Raw genomic sequence first — 15,502 nt, forward strand, 5'->3', positions numbered from 1 at the left:
GCTATTAAAACGTTACATAAACTGTGCCAATAAACAGGGGCGTGCACAGGGATTGAGTGGGGCCCCTTTCACTTTATATGTATATTCAGTTTTTATTTTAAAATATTTTTTGCCCTTAACATATTAAGCTTGGTTGCTATGAATATAGTGAAAGATTTTTCCTTGTTAATCTTATTTTGCTGCTTGCCAAATTCCACATTTATAAATGTAAGACAACGCCCCGAATTTTTTTTTTGTTTTGATGGAAAAATCCTAACAAAACAAAACAAAAAAAACGATTTTAAAACAATTCATGTATGTCTTTCTTGAAATATGACTTTATATCTGAAAATACTGGATTATTATCTCAGAATAACGTGTTCATATTTTAAAATAATGAATTAGTATCTGAAAGTAATTATGAACTCCATTATTTTGAAATGTTAACTCATTATGTTATTTTGAGAATTTGTTATTTTTATGTTAATGCTTTTGTTTTTACATTAATGACTTACAGGACTTTTTTCCCCCCATCACACTCGCTGAAATGGGCTTCCATATGGAAATGATGCACATTTGGCCAAACAGATGTGACAAAAGCTCTACAACCCCTTATTATTAACTAACATGTCACTTTTTAACCCCTGCAGTTATTGGTGTTTGTGGACAATTCACAATGAAATGCATTATTTCCACAGTCCTAAATATTATATCCATGGAATATTTATCTCTCTTATCTATCTATAAATACTATATGAAAATTTAAAGTGATATTTCTAAAATGATCTTACAGTAACAGTAACAAGCAGCTTTCATTTGTGTTAATTATAAGATACTTTATAAAAATAGCAGGCAGCAGAACAGTAAGAGGCTAAATGATGCTAAATTCTGATGCAGATGATAATATATCAGCTGATATCTGATTTCCATATTCAATATAAGCAAACATTTTTAGAATGATCCCTTAAATCTACTTATGTGGAAATTATCACCAAGATATGCAAAATCTTTCAGCTGAAAAATGACCACAACATAGGAAATCAGAGAGTTCCTTCATTTTGAACGACGCTAGAAACTTTTCTAATTCTAAATTACCACAAACATATCTTTGGCATCAATTATTAATTATCAGCTGGCACACTGTAGATACCCGAACTAATATATCATCAATAATCTGTTATTGGCTGATGGGCCCAGATGACTTATCCATCTAGTTTTATGTGGCGGCGGAGGGGACTCCATGTTTTATTTAAGAGCCTGAAGCCAGTGTCTGCCACAGTAAAGCCTCATTAGTCTGGACAAAAATACACAGCTACACTACAGAGGACGATGACTGTGACAATAATAATGAAGACAAAAGAAGTTCTGGTGTTACAGAGCAGTTTTTGTCTTCTGATGGTCTGTTTTTACGTCCCACACAACAAAGTAATGATGACAAGTGTTGCACAGGTTTATGATACTTACCTGTTCTTCACTCAGCTCTTTGCAAAGATACGAACAAGTGGTAGAGCGATATCATGTCAGACAGCATGTCGAACAGCGTTAATCTCAGTTTAAATGAGGTTATTATCATCATTACGCTTGAATGAATCTGGATGTGAAATGAGACAACATGAATACTGTTGATAGCTGGCATTTTAATAAAGCTCAAAGGAATAGAAAAACAACAAAAATCCATGAACAGTTGAGCATATTTAGTAAATCGAAAAGAAAATGAATTCAGAGTTGGAAAAAAAAAATACTATGATTTTTCTCAGTATACTTAATGGGTTTCATACAATACCACGACAAAGCCTCATTATAAGACTTTACGTCACTTCGCTCTCAACACTCACTGTACTGCTTCATTAGTACACACCTCCGACAGGTAAATGTCATTACAAAAAATACTTCTATATGCCAAAATATATCTGTACAGTGTCAACACATACTGAAGGAACACATGATAAAAAAAAAAAAAAAAAAGTCAAAGTAAAGTAACGAGCATGACGGTCAGCGACAGTGGACAGGGTCTTGAAGTGCTATCATAGGTGAATTCATTTATTTACAATTGTGGACTATTTTAAGGGCATTTAAGATCTAATATTAAGACAATATCCACATTAAAGTGGCTTTTTGAGTATCTGTTAGTTCTGACTGCAACATGATCGATGGTGATTACTTAAATGACTCGTAAATTGCACAGACTGATGACATAGAGTGGGATTTCCATCTATTCTACTACTGGTGATAGTCTTATCAGTGATACTGGTGAGTGATCACACTTTTTGCATTTGTAGCACAATAAAAGGCCCCAAAACGACAACATACTGATACACATAAATTATAAAAGCTACTCAAAAGCTACTACAAGCGGACTTGTTCATTTTGAATGGATCTGCCATCATATACAAATTAATTTAACTTATATACGCATAGTATATTATGTTTCTCTGGATAAAATCTAAGACGCCTTTTTAAAATATCTTCAAAGCATTTATCAAAACGAAATAAATTAAGAGTCTATTGCAGGTGCTTTCCAGAATTGTTCGATGGTTTTCCGTCTGTACGCTCAATAATCTCATCATTCCACACTTTTGGAAAGTAATTGCAATCACCAACTGAGGTATTTTCCTCACTCTTCTTGGCACTTCACTATACACACACATACACAAATTGTTGAACTGTTTATAAGTGTTTCAGTCACATGTAAAAAAAAAAAAAAAAAAGAAAGAAAAACAAAAACACATGCCTGTGTAGCAGCAAAACTCTCATCAAAAATGCTGCCTCTTCCTGATCACAGATCAGACAGGCCACCCTTTTAAAGGGATAATTCAGATTATTTGAAGTGGGGTTGTATGAGGTGGTGATCAGTAGTCGGTGTATTAGCTACAGTAGATGGTAATCAGCATGCTTTCAGTTTGGAGAAAGCGGAGAGGAGCACCAGTATGGAAGTTAAGCAAAGTACGGCTGTTGACAGGGTCAGCAATAACATGCCAATGAAAAAAGGTCCACCTAAGAAAAAAAATCAATATTAGTTCACTCTATATTTAGAATACTTTCACGACTTTATCTTGCTGTCAGACAGCCTTTTCTGATGGGAAACTGCCGTTGTATAACCCAAATATTGCTCTCTTCAAACCAACCAAACTCCATAGGAGAAATCAGTGATTTTATCTTGCAGACCACTGGAGGTGCTGGTCAACCACTGCTTCAATCTGTTAGTTTGTTTGTGTTATTGTGTGACTTCAGTGTTTCAAAAGGATAGTTTTGATTCACAGAGATCACACAATAACACTAACTAACTAACAGATCAAAGCAGCAGTAGACACACAGCGCCTGGGTTCTGTGAGGTAAAATTGCTGATTTCACCAATGGAGTTTGGTACGTTTGGAAAGAGTGATGTTTGACCTATATAACGGCAGTTTCCAATCTGAAAAGGCTGTCTGATGGCACAGTACAGCAGTGAAAACATTTTTTAAATATACCGTTAACTTAAAGTGACATTATTTTAGGTGGACCTTTAAGTGGCTAAAGTACCTTTTTCCTGGCTACAGCAGTTCATTGCTTAGCTTCTGAGCTGTTACTCCTCTGTGCTTTTTCAAACTGGCGGCGTGTCGACCATCATCTACTGTAGGCAACACGCTGACTTTTGAGTCACCTCACACAACCCTACATCAAATAACCCAAACTATCCCTTTAACAACCTGGTGTAATCTGATCCCAGCCTTGCGAGTACACACAAACTCCTCTGTATCACAACAGGTGTTTTCAACAGGCGCTGACAAAATGACACCAACACTCACAGCGCATCCATATGACACAAAACAAGCATAAGGCCACACATGATCAACTTATAGAAACCAAACGGCCTCTCTCAGAGGCGTGACATTCACTGCTTCAGTGGTTCAACTAGGTAAGGCATGGGTCCGCCTCTTCTCTTTTTTGGCACACGAGAACATTGATACACATGCTGACAAGTACACACTTGTGCCCCATTGAAGTTGTCCAGAGTGCAAAAGTCAACTCTGTAACGTCTGTGAGGCCCGTTTGTGTTCTACATTCCAGTTGTGATGTCTTACAGTGGGACAGTGTGTCCTTTAATGATACAGTAAAATCCACAAAGCGTGTCCAAATCTCGCCCGGCCGTCCAGCTACTACTTCGGGTGCAGTTTTTTGGGTGTCCCCTGCTTCTTGGTTTGCCACAGATGACTGGCGATGGTGATGGCGTCCACGCTGGCGGACATGGTTTTGGCTGGGATCTGGCTGAACTGCTTCCTGTCCGAGTTGTACTTGTACAGGCCCTCGATCATCTTAGTGGTGATGCTCCTCGGCCCGATGCCGGCCAGTTTGGTGATCTCCTCCGTCTCGGGGCAGTAGGTGTACACGGACCTGAACTGGCATCCGGCGTCACGGAACAACACCAGGAAGTTATTGGCTTCGGATTTCTCCATTTCCTGCAGAAAATCACAGAGAAAAGACCTTATTTGTTTTTTTATTGATTGGTCATTTTAATGGTTGATGCACGTGTACAATTAAAAGAGCATCAAGGATAATTCAAGCAAGTCATAGCTCTTATTTCCACTGTGGTGCTTGTTGTTGCTAGTTGTCATAGAGGACCGTGAACCCCGGTACCTCGCTTGGTAGTGTGTGCCACGTATACTAAGTCCTTATCACAGCGACCAGAATTCAATTCAAGCATGTGGCCATTTGGTGTATGTTGCCCCCCCTGACCAGACCTGTTTCACTCTGGACTCCACAGGGAGACGGTTGAACTTCATGAACAGGTTCCTCCCTATGCGCTCTTGGACCGAGAGCAAAAACCACTCTGATCACTTTATTTTGGGAGACCTTTAGTTTTATTTTTAGCTATTACAGTTGACTGAGGACTTGGCTGAAAGACGTATTCGGTAGAAATAATGTAGTTTTTCCGAGTTTGAAGTATCATCAAAGTTAAAAAGTTTCAATATCTGCACTTGTGGTGAAAGAAAATCCTCACTGGGTAATGAATACTCCATGTACTGTCTTCATTGATTCACTGAAGAATAGTTCTTTAACAAAAACATTGATCTAAAGCTCAATATGAAAAAAAAAGACTTGTTTGATTGTTTTACAGCTTCTGATCAACACATAAATGTCAGTCTTTAATTAAGAACTTCTGGTTACCACTTCTGGTTTAATCCTTGCCAGTTCTGAGTACGGACAGGGATACGGATAATTCAGTTGGAAAGACTGTAGCATCAGGTTGCGTTAGCTGATCGAAGTGGCATTGAATTACGCTGGATGCCATGAGTTTCTGACTTTTGCTGTCCAAGAACAGGCAAGAATAAAGCTCTGGCCTTCACTTTTCGTACCACTTTTAGGGCCACACCCGCACCCCCTGCTTCTCCATCAAGTGTACAGCCCAAATAGTTGACAGGTGTTTTAACAGCAATGTCTTTCCTATTTCAAAATCAGTGTTTAGTCTGGGTTTAGAGCCAAATGTTGTTGCAGAAGGTTATTTAATCTGCAAAGACACATAAAGGGACATAATTGCAAAACATACATCAAGTATCTTGTTTTTCTGTCCTTCGTTGACTTTGCCAGCCAGGCAGCAGTGAGCCAGGGCGTTCTGGATGATGTGCTTGTTGGACTTGGCACTCGGCTCCTTGTATAGTTTGGGTCCTGCGGGACAGAACAGCCATGAGATCACAAAAGTGAAACGTCACGTCATGTACAGTAGCTGTAAATGAACTGTGTCAACACAACAGGTATGTCTTATACCTGTGTACTCAGCGTTGGAGGGAGTGGATGAGGTGGTGGAATCATTCTCCCAGTCCTTCTCTCCGTTTCGACTCCCAGTCGAAGGACAAGACGAAAAACCTTCTGCAGAGTCCGGCCTGGAGACGATCACACACAGACCGACAAATGACACACAGACACAACAAAAAATCCACAACAAACACATAAAGGTTGACACACGTAAGCGTGTAGGAGATACGAGAGCATACATGGACAGATTGCAGGGACAGACATGCACACACACACGCACAGATAGAGATGTGGTAAAACAAGGTCAGACACTGTGACACAATTCTCCAAACCCTGCCTGTTGTCTCGCATTACATCATACTGTACATACTCAGACCAAGCTGTGCAGCGAGGGACAAGAAAGGCATGTTCAGCCAAGCAAAGCAAAGTCTCAGCGCTGTCTTTATGGCTACTGTGAGAGATGAGCTCGAGTACTCAAACACAGCGGTGAAGCGCAGGGCAGCCAGCATAGAGAGGAGAGCAAACAACAGCCTGAGAACAATACTGCAAGAGACAGAGAAGAGGTGGAGAGCAGGAGAGCTGAGGCGGAAACATCTCAGCCACACAGGTCCTACAGCATGTACCTTAATGCAGAAGCAAAAACTGCAGTAATGGAGCGTGTTCATGTACTTCACTGTTGACACATCTGTCTACTGTCATGTGAGTCTACATCGAAAGAACATCTAATGAAATGCAGACTAGTTACATGGAGCTGTTTCTACATGGAGCCACATCTGCTGAAGCACCACTTTCCAGAGTGTTACTAACCTTCCCTTTCTTTCTTTGGGGGAGCTTAGATAGAACGGGATATGAGCAGAAGCTACTTTATTGCCTCTGAGGTGATGCAGGCAAAATAGAGAGAAAGGAGAGAAAAATGACCTCGTCATCAGGAACTGTAAGTCACAGCAGAGTATGTGATGTCTGGATGTGACAGAAATGAAATGTTTAAATGTGGGAGTGCATGGCACAATGGTAGTAATGAATAGGTATTTGAAAAATAACGATGAAATAGAAGAATCTGCACAGGAGGGAGACGTTCTGGAGACCTTTGCGTAACGTTCCCTAAAAGTTCTCAAAAGGTGACAGATGTCCTGAACCTTCGCAGAACATTGGAGATGTTCCTTAAATGTGCCCTTTTGGTTATAAAAGCTGCTGTAGTTCAAAGTTCCCTGTAGGACTTTAGGAAACATAACGTTCCCATATTTGTTTATATGAGAACGTTTTGTTGAGGGCTTAAATAGAACGTTTGGATATGTAAAGGTTCTGAAAACATTCTGGGAATTTGATGGAAGAATATAAACACGACGAACATTATTTGGTTCCTGTAATGCCACTGAAGATTCTGCAAACATTATGAGAACGTAATGTAGAGACCTAGAGATCAGCCATATAAAAATGATCCCCTAAATGTTCCCAGAACGTCCTAAACGTTCCATCAAACTCCACAAAATGACACCCCCCCATTAAAAAAAAACAACCTCAACATCATGACTGTCCAGGAACCTAAAAATGTTACGAGGCAAACATTTCTATCTGACTTTCTAGATTTATACCAGAGAACAATATAAGTCTGCAAGAAGCTTGAAGAAAAGGTGCATGAAAATGAGTTGCATGTAAACAGAGGGAGAGGTCAGCTCAACTTTAAAACATTGACAGTAACTTTGACTTAGGATGAGAATGGAGTGGTGGTAAGAAGGCAGAGGATGACAGAACTGAGGTGAAATGATTAAATATGACCCACCAACCACAAGAGTTCAGGTTTGCACAGCAGTACACAGTGTGAAGTATTCAAGGATGCAAAATACAAACTTTCATCAATTTTAAATTTGCTGTAAATTGGTCAACATGTTGTGCTTCTTACATTTGTGATCTGTAAATCAACGACAAGGTAAGAGAGTCTAAAACTCAGTGATCTTACCTGTTGTTCTTCTTGTTATTTGGCTGGTCTCTGTCGTTGTCGGCCAGATTCAGAGACGCCAAAGAAACACTTGAGACCGAGAAGCCTCGAGGACGCACGCCTGCAATGCAACAACAAGGACGGGTCAGGACAGGTGGAGCACGGATCAGTAGTCGTCATACGGTGATGTCGCGTGTTGTATGTCGCTCACCTGTTGCTTTCACAGGCGGAGTGGACGACTCCATGACGTCCCTGTGGATGGACTTGGGCCGCGGCTTCTTCTTGAGACTTCCGGATCGAGGCTTGATGACCTCGTCCATGTCCACCATCAGCTTGAGCTGCTTCTTCCTCAGATATTCGTTCCTGATGTATTCCCTCCTCGCCTTCTCATCATCCTTCTTCTGCTGCTCCTCCTCAGCTTTCAACCTGGAGGAGGAGGAGACCAACATAAACATTTATTGTATGATTGCACACTCAAGTTCTAAAGACATAATGTATGTATTGTTGCTATAAACCTGCGGACAGTCACTACGTTTACATGCACAAAATATTTTGGTTTTTGCAATTATTCTGAAAAAGACAACAGAACTTAACATTTCTATTCTTATCTTAACTTTCTTTTACTTTTTTTTCCATATGAAAGGCTTGTGGAAAAGTGGAAGTGTGGAAAAAACGTGTACATGTAAAGAAGTGTAACTCATTAAGTCAAAATGTCTAAAACCCCAACTGAGACGCACTCTAAATGTGTCTGAAGAAAGCCCCTAAAACGGAATAATACCAGCATATACCACATATTCAGAATAATAGAGGAAAGTCAGTGTACATGTAAACCAGTTGAGAGTAAGAACTGGCAAATTGACAGGAAGTAAGCGGGTCAGACAGACCGTGCAGCCTCCCTCTTCTGCTCCTGGTCCAGCTCCTGCTGCTGCTTCCTCTCCTGAGCCTCCTTCTCCCTCCTCAGCCTCTTCTCCAGCAGAGCTGCCTTCTTTGCTGCCATGTCCTGTTCCCCCTTCACATCATCCTGGTGACAAAACACATAAGTCATCAGTCAGCTGATGAGTTACTACTTTGTTTATTAGGTTATTATGGAAAAAATGTCCTGGTGTGTAATTGTTTTGTCAATGTCGTCCCTCAAAAATTCAATTTATTGTGGGAAATTAATTCTTATTAGGAATAAGCCCTTGAGATGTACCATCTTGTTTTCAAAGGGGTTCCTCAAGGACAATAACACAATATAAACATAATCAGACAAAAACATTCAACAAAAATGGGAGGAAAGTATGAGAGGGAACACACTGATTTGTAATAATTAGGGTAGTATTTTAGCCTGGGAACCAGACAAATCTGTCAAGCTCATGTTTTCATTTGCTCTGGCAGATACAATAATTCACATTTGTGAATTAGTCTGGCTGCCAGGCTAGTGGTATTTGGTATTTAATGTGGCATTAGTGTAATTGCCTTCTGTCCACAGAGCCTGACATTGCTCTATAATTAAAGCTCTAATGGCGTACCATGCGTCTGTGTTCTGGCTGTTCTGTTTTTGGCCTAGTTTCATTCATGCATTGTTTTTGATCAGCTCATGGCTCAACAGGCACAACGCTGCACATGTTGTTCCAGCTCACACAGTGGGAGACGCTTCCTGTCGCTGCTACCTGCATACAGCACCATCAGGCTGTATAGACTCTATTATTAATGAGACGCTAATTAACTCTGTATATCATGTGTTTTACTGCAGTGGCTCTAAAACTAAAAAAGGTGGAGTTTAGTGCTTTTTCACGGCTGACATTTACAGCTGGTACACACAGGTGCAACTAATAACATGATTAACTGCTGCACTGCACTGCAGTAATTGTAGGTATGAAACCAACATTAATGCTATTAGCACCACCTGTTAGTTTTTATTATGACAAATCAAAACATCTGCTGCAAATAAGTTGAATTCACTTGGAAACAATATAAAAGGTGACTGGCTACTGATCAAATACTGATCAAATACTGATCAAATACTGACGTCACTCAAATCCAAAATATTATGAGACGAGAATTATTTTTCAAAACCTTTGACTGAGATGAGATTTATTTCTGTTAAGTTTTATTTTGTAGATCACTTTATTTTTGATTTGTTTGCTGTCAGTGTTAAGTTGTCCTAAAACTGGACCGAGTTAAAGTGATTAATGTGTCCCTGTGCTCTTGCTTTACCCACAGTCCAAAAGCAGTTTTAGTACAGTGACACTCAAGTTTCTAATTAACCCTGAGAGTAACTTTAGATCCTCTGATGCTGGTTTTTAACTGCTCCTACAGAAGCCCACACAAACCACTACGCTCCAAGACCATGAAAGGCCGTGCCCAGTTACTTTAGACATGCAAACTCTGTTAATATTTTTAAAAATCAACCGAAGACCTAGTTATAGAGGCAGGCATTTAGTTAATGTAGTACTTTTTTAAAAACTCTTTCTGTGGTCATTTTTACTACTTTCATTTCTCTGCTTTGACTCAGATCTTTACTCTTATTCTTTTTCATGAATTTATGTTTTGTATTTATTTTTCTATTTTTTAATGCCATACTGCTGCTTTTAATTTTTTGTTCTGTTTTTATTAATTTGTTCATGTTTTGTTTATGTTATTTTATTGTTATGAAGTTATTTAGTGTGTGTATTTCTTTTTGTGTGTTGTTTTTAATGCCACACAGTAAAAGAGTTGCATGTATGAAAGCTGCAATATAAATAAAAGTTATTATCATTAAAGTGAATCAATATGAAGAAGCTTAAAAAAAAGTAAGTACAAGCAGGTCATTAAAAAATGGCAACAGAGAGCAAACCAAATACATGTTAGTTTAGTTTATGGCTGAAGTTTATGGCTAAACCTGTTTCTAATGTTGTTTTATTCAGTCAAACATGGCAGGAAACCTGGTATTGCCATGCTTTTTTTTTTTTCCATATAAACAACCATACTGTAGAAACATCAGAAAATACATATTTACTTAGTACATAACTTAAATGACAACTTGTTTCTCTCAAGGTGTTTTGTCCATCAGTTCTGTGAGCCACAGTCTCAAAGTTGGAACTTTGCTCTTTTTCCAAAATGATAGGATGAGCTGTTTTTTTTTTTTTTTTGCAGTGACAAGGCTATAAAACATTTTATGGTCCTATTCAGACCCTGTTTACATTTGTGTTATAAAAGAGAAACTATTACATGGATTATGATTAAACATAAATTGATGTATATAACTGTGTAGGTCCAGCTCACCTTGAAGAAGAACCCACAGCACATCTTTTGGTCGTCTCCATAAGCGTCTCCTCCTGACTCTCCCTCTCCCGTCACTTCCTGACCGCCAGGTGCTCCTCCTGGAGGTTTGAGCCCAGAAAGAGGCACCTCCACCAGGTCTCTCCTGTCCTGGGGGTCTTCTTTGACCCGGCTGCCTGTGGGCCCCTGGTTCTCCGACACCGGCTGACACAACACCTCTGACGACTTCGTCTGTTTGACGTCACCCTTCGACTGAGCCTGCTCCGCCTGCTTTCTGTCCTCCTCTCCCTCGTCCTCCTTCTCTTTGGCCGCGTCTTTAGCAGAAGGCTGAGGAGTGCCAGCACTCTTCTTTGCCACTGTCTCTTCTCTGTCCTTCGTGTTTTCTTTGTCCTCCTCCTTCTTGCTTCCCCCCGGCCCCTCGTCGTGACCCAGGTAGGCAAACGAGCTGAGCTGGGTTTGACTCGGGGTGAACCGCCTCAGTCTGGGCAGGCTGTCCACTGAGGTGGGGGTGTTGAGCATCCGACTGAAGGGTGTGACCTTCAGATCGTTCGGTCGCGGAGTCCGAGGTGTCCTGGCATGGAAGGAGGCTGGTCGCCGCTTGATGCCAGCAGGGGAACGATTGGGAGCGTGAGGAGAACCGGAGGAAGAGAGGATGGGGGACAAAGACCCGACGGAGCCTCGGCCTGATCCCCGGCCTGTTACACTGCTGCTACGCAACTCACGCAGCTGCCTGCGGCCAAAAAAACAACAAGGTCCTGTAAGTGTTCACAGTATATTATACTTCCAGTAAAGGTATTTACGTCCATCATGAAGTTGTACCTGTGTGGAGACGGAGCAGGAGGAGGGATGACCCAGGCTTGTTGCTGCTGCTCTCTCATGGCCATGATCTTCTCCTGCTGCTGGGCCAAACGCTGCATCTCCGTCTGCAGGAAGCCCAGCGATGTGTTCAGCCTCTCGATGGAGCGAGTGTAATCTGCAAGGTCGATTTCTCCTGGAGTCACACCTGTGTCACCACATTTAACACACAGGACAGTTAACAACTGATGCAATTTTTGTCCAAATCATCACAACTTTTTCACAAGTTTGACCAATCATCATAGCTTCCTGCAGTTAAACCAATCATTATTTTTATTTTTTAGTTTTTTGTATTTTTTACAAGGTTTTTCATTGTCATTGCCATTCAACAATTTTCTGTACACTTCTTTTTTTTTTGGAATTTTTACGTGATCCCGCAACTTCTTTGCAAGAAAACATTGCAATGTGCTTCACAAATTTTTAGAAAAGCTGCAACAATCCTCCAAAAAGCAAGATCCTGGAGGGACAGATACTTGTTTAAAAAAAGATTCTGATAAAAGTAAAAGCACAGATTGAACTTCTTTTCTCAAGTAAAAATGAAAAAGTAAAATATAAAACTCTCCCTCTCTCTGTGTTTCATGTTCATGTGATGTTGAGAAGGTGGTGTGCAATGATGTAAAATAAAAATAGTCAGTAATTCACCTGAAATCTATTAAAACTAAAGTAACAAGGGGCTGAGTCGGCGCTTCCATATTTAATGATTTAATCACAAGCTCTTTGTGACACCAGAGAACCTAAACATACAAATGAAATGCAGCACAACCTGCTGTCAGTCACCAGAATTAGTTTTTTCCTTGTGGGTCCACGCAGAGCTGATGAAACAGGGTGACATCATCAAAACTGTCTAATCATTGAGCTTCCATATAACTTCTTTCTCACTATTGTTTGTTTGTAAAAAGCCGGTGTGAGTACAAACCATGCATCTGTTTTTCCTCTTGGCCTGGACCAACTGAACCGAACAACGGGTGTGAAAGGGAACTGAAGTTGCGTTCATGCTGTGTTTACTCACCTCCACCATCCTCACAGGGGGATTTAGGAGCTGCTCCGTCTGGCTTGCACCTCTCCGCCCGCTCCATGCCGCCCTGGCCGCTTTCCTTTGATGATTTGAGCGGCTCAGGAGAAGGAGTTTCTCCACCTGAGCTGGGGCTGAGAGGGGCAGTGACTCCTTTTCTCCTCACTACGTTCAGAAAGGCCGTTCTGCCCATCTTCTGACGATGGCGAGTGAAAGCTGCTTCCACCTGTGGAAAAACGTGAAGAGAGCAACATGAAGTGAACATTTATATTTAAAAGCTATACGGGGTGGGTATGTTTCTTTGTCTGTATGTTTACCTTCTTCTTCTGGGCTTCGATGGCTCTCCGTTTCTCCTCCAGCTTCATCCTCAGCTGAATCATCTCTGAGGCGATCAGGTGGGAGGGGTCTCTGGGGGAAGGCGTCACTGGAGACGGAGATGTGATTGGCAGAGGGGGTGTAGAGATCTAGAAAAGAAGTGCAAAGATCATTCACATTAATATCATACAATCCACATCACTGCAAATTGTATTTTTCACTCTACAACAAAAGTGTAATTTAAAGGGACAGTTTGCATTATTTGAAGTGGATGGCTGGATAGATGGCTCTCAACACGCCTGCAGATTGGACAAGCAGAGAGGATGCTAAGCAATGTATACTCTAAAAATAGAGTTGAGAAAACTCGTAATATCAAGGCAATCACCTTCACTAAATATTTTAGTTTTGAATCGAAGTCAAACCCTTAAGTTTTGAAATGATTTTAAAAAAGTTTTGCTGGCCTTATAATCCTTTCTTCAGATACTTAACGTTTTCTCATAGGGCCCACCTAAAAAATCGATATCAGTCTATGTGTATTCTAGATTTATTTATTAACAGAAACTGTCGTTATATAAACCAAATATCACTCAACCACCAGGTCTCTCCTGTCTTGATGGTCCCCTTTCACTCAACCAGACTCCACAGACGAGATATGTAGTTTTACTTTACTTTCAGGACACAGGAGTTGCAATAACGATCTGTCATTTACAGAAATATCTATTAATGTGTGGTGTCCCTGTAACTTTAAACTGTATAAATATATAAATCTAAAGTAGCCTTTTTAAAATACAGAAGTCGCACAATAACACAAACAAATGAAGTGATCCAGGCAGCGGTAGAACAGCAGCTCCCTTGTTCTGCAAGGTAAAATTACTGATTTTGCCAATGGACTCAGTTTCCTGTCAGAAAAGGCTGTCTGACGGCAAGATAAAGCAGTGAAAGCATACTAAATATATCGTATACTTAAACTGATTTGGATTTTTTTGGATGGGCCTTTTTTAAAGTGGTTAAAAAATGTTTTGCTGCTGACCCTCCAAAGCAGTACATCGCTAAGTTTCTGTTCTCCTGCTGCTTCTCTCAACTTGAGGTGTGGCTACTGTAGCCAATACACTGATCTAACTAATCAGAACTATCCCTTTAAACAAAATTGAGGAGCGGGTGACACATCAGGACACAAACCTGAGAGGACATATTTTTTGTGGGTTGTGTATACGGCACGTTGAGATCCGAGCTCTCTGGTGTGGTTCCTCCGCTGCTCCGTCCCTCCAGCTTCCTGAACTTCTGCTCTGCGAAGCTCGTCATCCGGACCATGGCGCCTCCAGAGCCTCCAGAGGACGAGGCGGGGCTGGCGGTGTGGGATCTGGGGAGCGTGGGCGCTGAACTGGGGCAGGGGCTGCTCCCTTCACCTCCGTCTCCCCTCTCACCGTCGGGATTGCCGTCGCCGACACATTTCCGTCCTCCTTCTCTGCTCCTCTCCCGCTCCGGCCGGTCAGACAGAGGACACGACCGGGTCATGGCCTCGCAGTCTGGGTCCATGTCCGAATAGTCTCTCAGAGAAGAAGAGTCCTCATCCAAGCTCTGGATGTCCTCTGTCCTCACATGGATGCCCGTGTCCACTTCATCAGTGGACACAGAGTTGGGGTCGTGGTCGTTCAGCCGAGCCTTAGCTGAGGCCGCGTCGTCTCCTGGACCTTGGGCCCCAGGAGGGTCTGAAGCTTCCCCACTGTGGAGGAAGAAGCCGTTGTCTCCTTCCCCGACGCCCAGGCTGGCGTGGGGCCTCTCAGTGTCGTGGATGATCTTCAGGGCCTCCTCAATGCTCGGAGGGGTTGATGGGCTGATGTGGCCGCTGTGGTTGCCGTGGTGATTGTTAGGGCTGTGGTTGCTGTCTGGGAGGACGCCATTGGAGTACCTGGGGACAGGTTTGAGCAAATTAACTGATGGTTATTTCAAGTAACAGTCAGCTTTGGGATATTTTTACTATTTTTACCCAGAGTCAGATAAACTACTGGATACCCTTCTTACATTAAAGTCTCTTCATGTAGTTTGGACATAATTTTACATTAGCTTTGCCTTGCTTGAGCCATTAAATAGCAGATAAATTCAGCTCAGAAAAGTTAAGATCACCACTGTGAAAATTTAAGGTCTAAGACAGGTTTAACCCCAAAATTAAAAATAGATTGATTTGGTGCAAGTTTTGAAGATATCGGCTGAAGAGATGTCTGCCTTTTCAAGATAATCCACAGACCTTGTTGTAAGCAGTTACGTTTAGTTTCATGTTCTTTTTACCGAACTATACCCGCAAACTGTATCACCACACAGAAGGACGTGCGTATTTACTAAGTGGTGAGAGGTTCATGCTCGTGACAACTGTACCCTCTCATCCACGAGTAGATGCACGCTTCGTTCTGCGCAGTGATGCAGTTGGCAGGCGT

General features: G+C 41.5%; 1 protein-coding gene across 4 annotated transcripts in view; it reads right to left on the bottom strand.

Annotated features, from left to right (window-relative positions):
- Window positions 1-3,701: 3,701 nt before the first annotated feature.
- Window positions 3,702-15,502, bottom strand: part of camsap2b (calmodulin regulated spectrin-associated protein family, member 2b) — a 52,541-nt gene continuing 40,740 nt past the window's right edge. For 2 of the 4 annotated variants that reach the window (XM_084733234.1, XM_084733233.1), the window contains exons 11-22: window positions 14,250-14,979; window positions 13,073-13,219; window positions 12,753-12,981; window positions 11,708-11,891; window positions 10,892-11,618; window positions 8,530-8,666; window positions 7,857-8,071; window positions 7,667-7,766; window positions 6,517-6,582; window positions 5,722-5,837; window positions 5,504-5,622; window positions 3,702-4,415 (exon numbers count right to left, since the gene is read on the bottom strand). In XM_084733234.1, coding sequence (XP_084589360.1) covers window positions 4,116-4,415; window positions 5,504-5,622; window positions 5,722-5,837; window positions 6,517-6,582; window positions 7,667-7,766; window positions 7,857-8,071; window positions 8,530-8,666; window positions 10,892-11,618; window positions 11,708-11,891; window positions 12,753-12,981; window positions 13,073-13,219; window positions 14,250-14,979 — 3,070 coding nt within the window. In that variant the 3' untranslated portion in view covers window positions 3,702-4,115. The remainder of the gene's footprint in view (window positions 4,416-5,503; window positions 5,623-5,721; window positions 5,838-6,516; window positions 6,583-7,666; window positions 7,767-7,856; window positions 8,072-8,529; window positions 8,667-10,891; window positions 11,619-11,707; window positions 11,892-12,752; window positions 12,982-13,072; window positions 13,220-14,249; window positions 14,980-15,502) is intronic. The other 2 variants (XM_084733236.1, XM_084733235.1) reach the window with 1 other exon arrangement.

Source organism: Lutjanus erythropterus, chromosome 12, assembly GCF_056507025.1.
Source record: "Lutjanus erythropterus isolate fLutEry1 chromosome 12, fLutEry1.hap2, whole genome shotgun sequence".
NCBI classification, from domain to species: Eukaryota; Metazoa; Chordata; class Actinopteri; order Lutjaniformes; family Lutjanidae; genus Lutjanus; species Lutjanus erythropterus.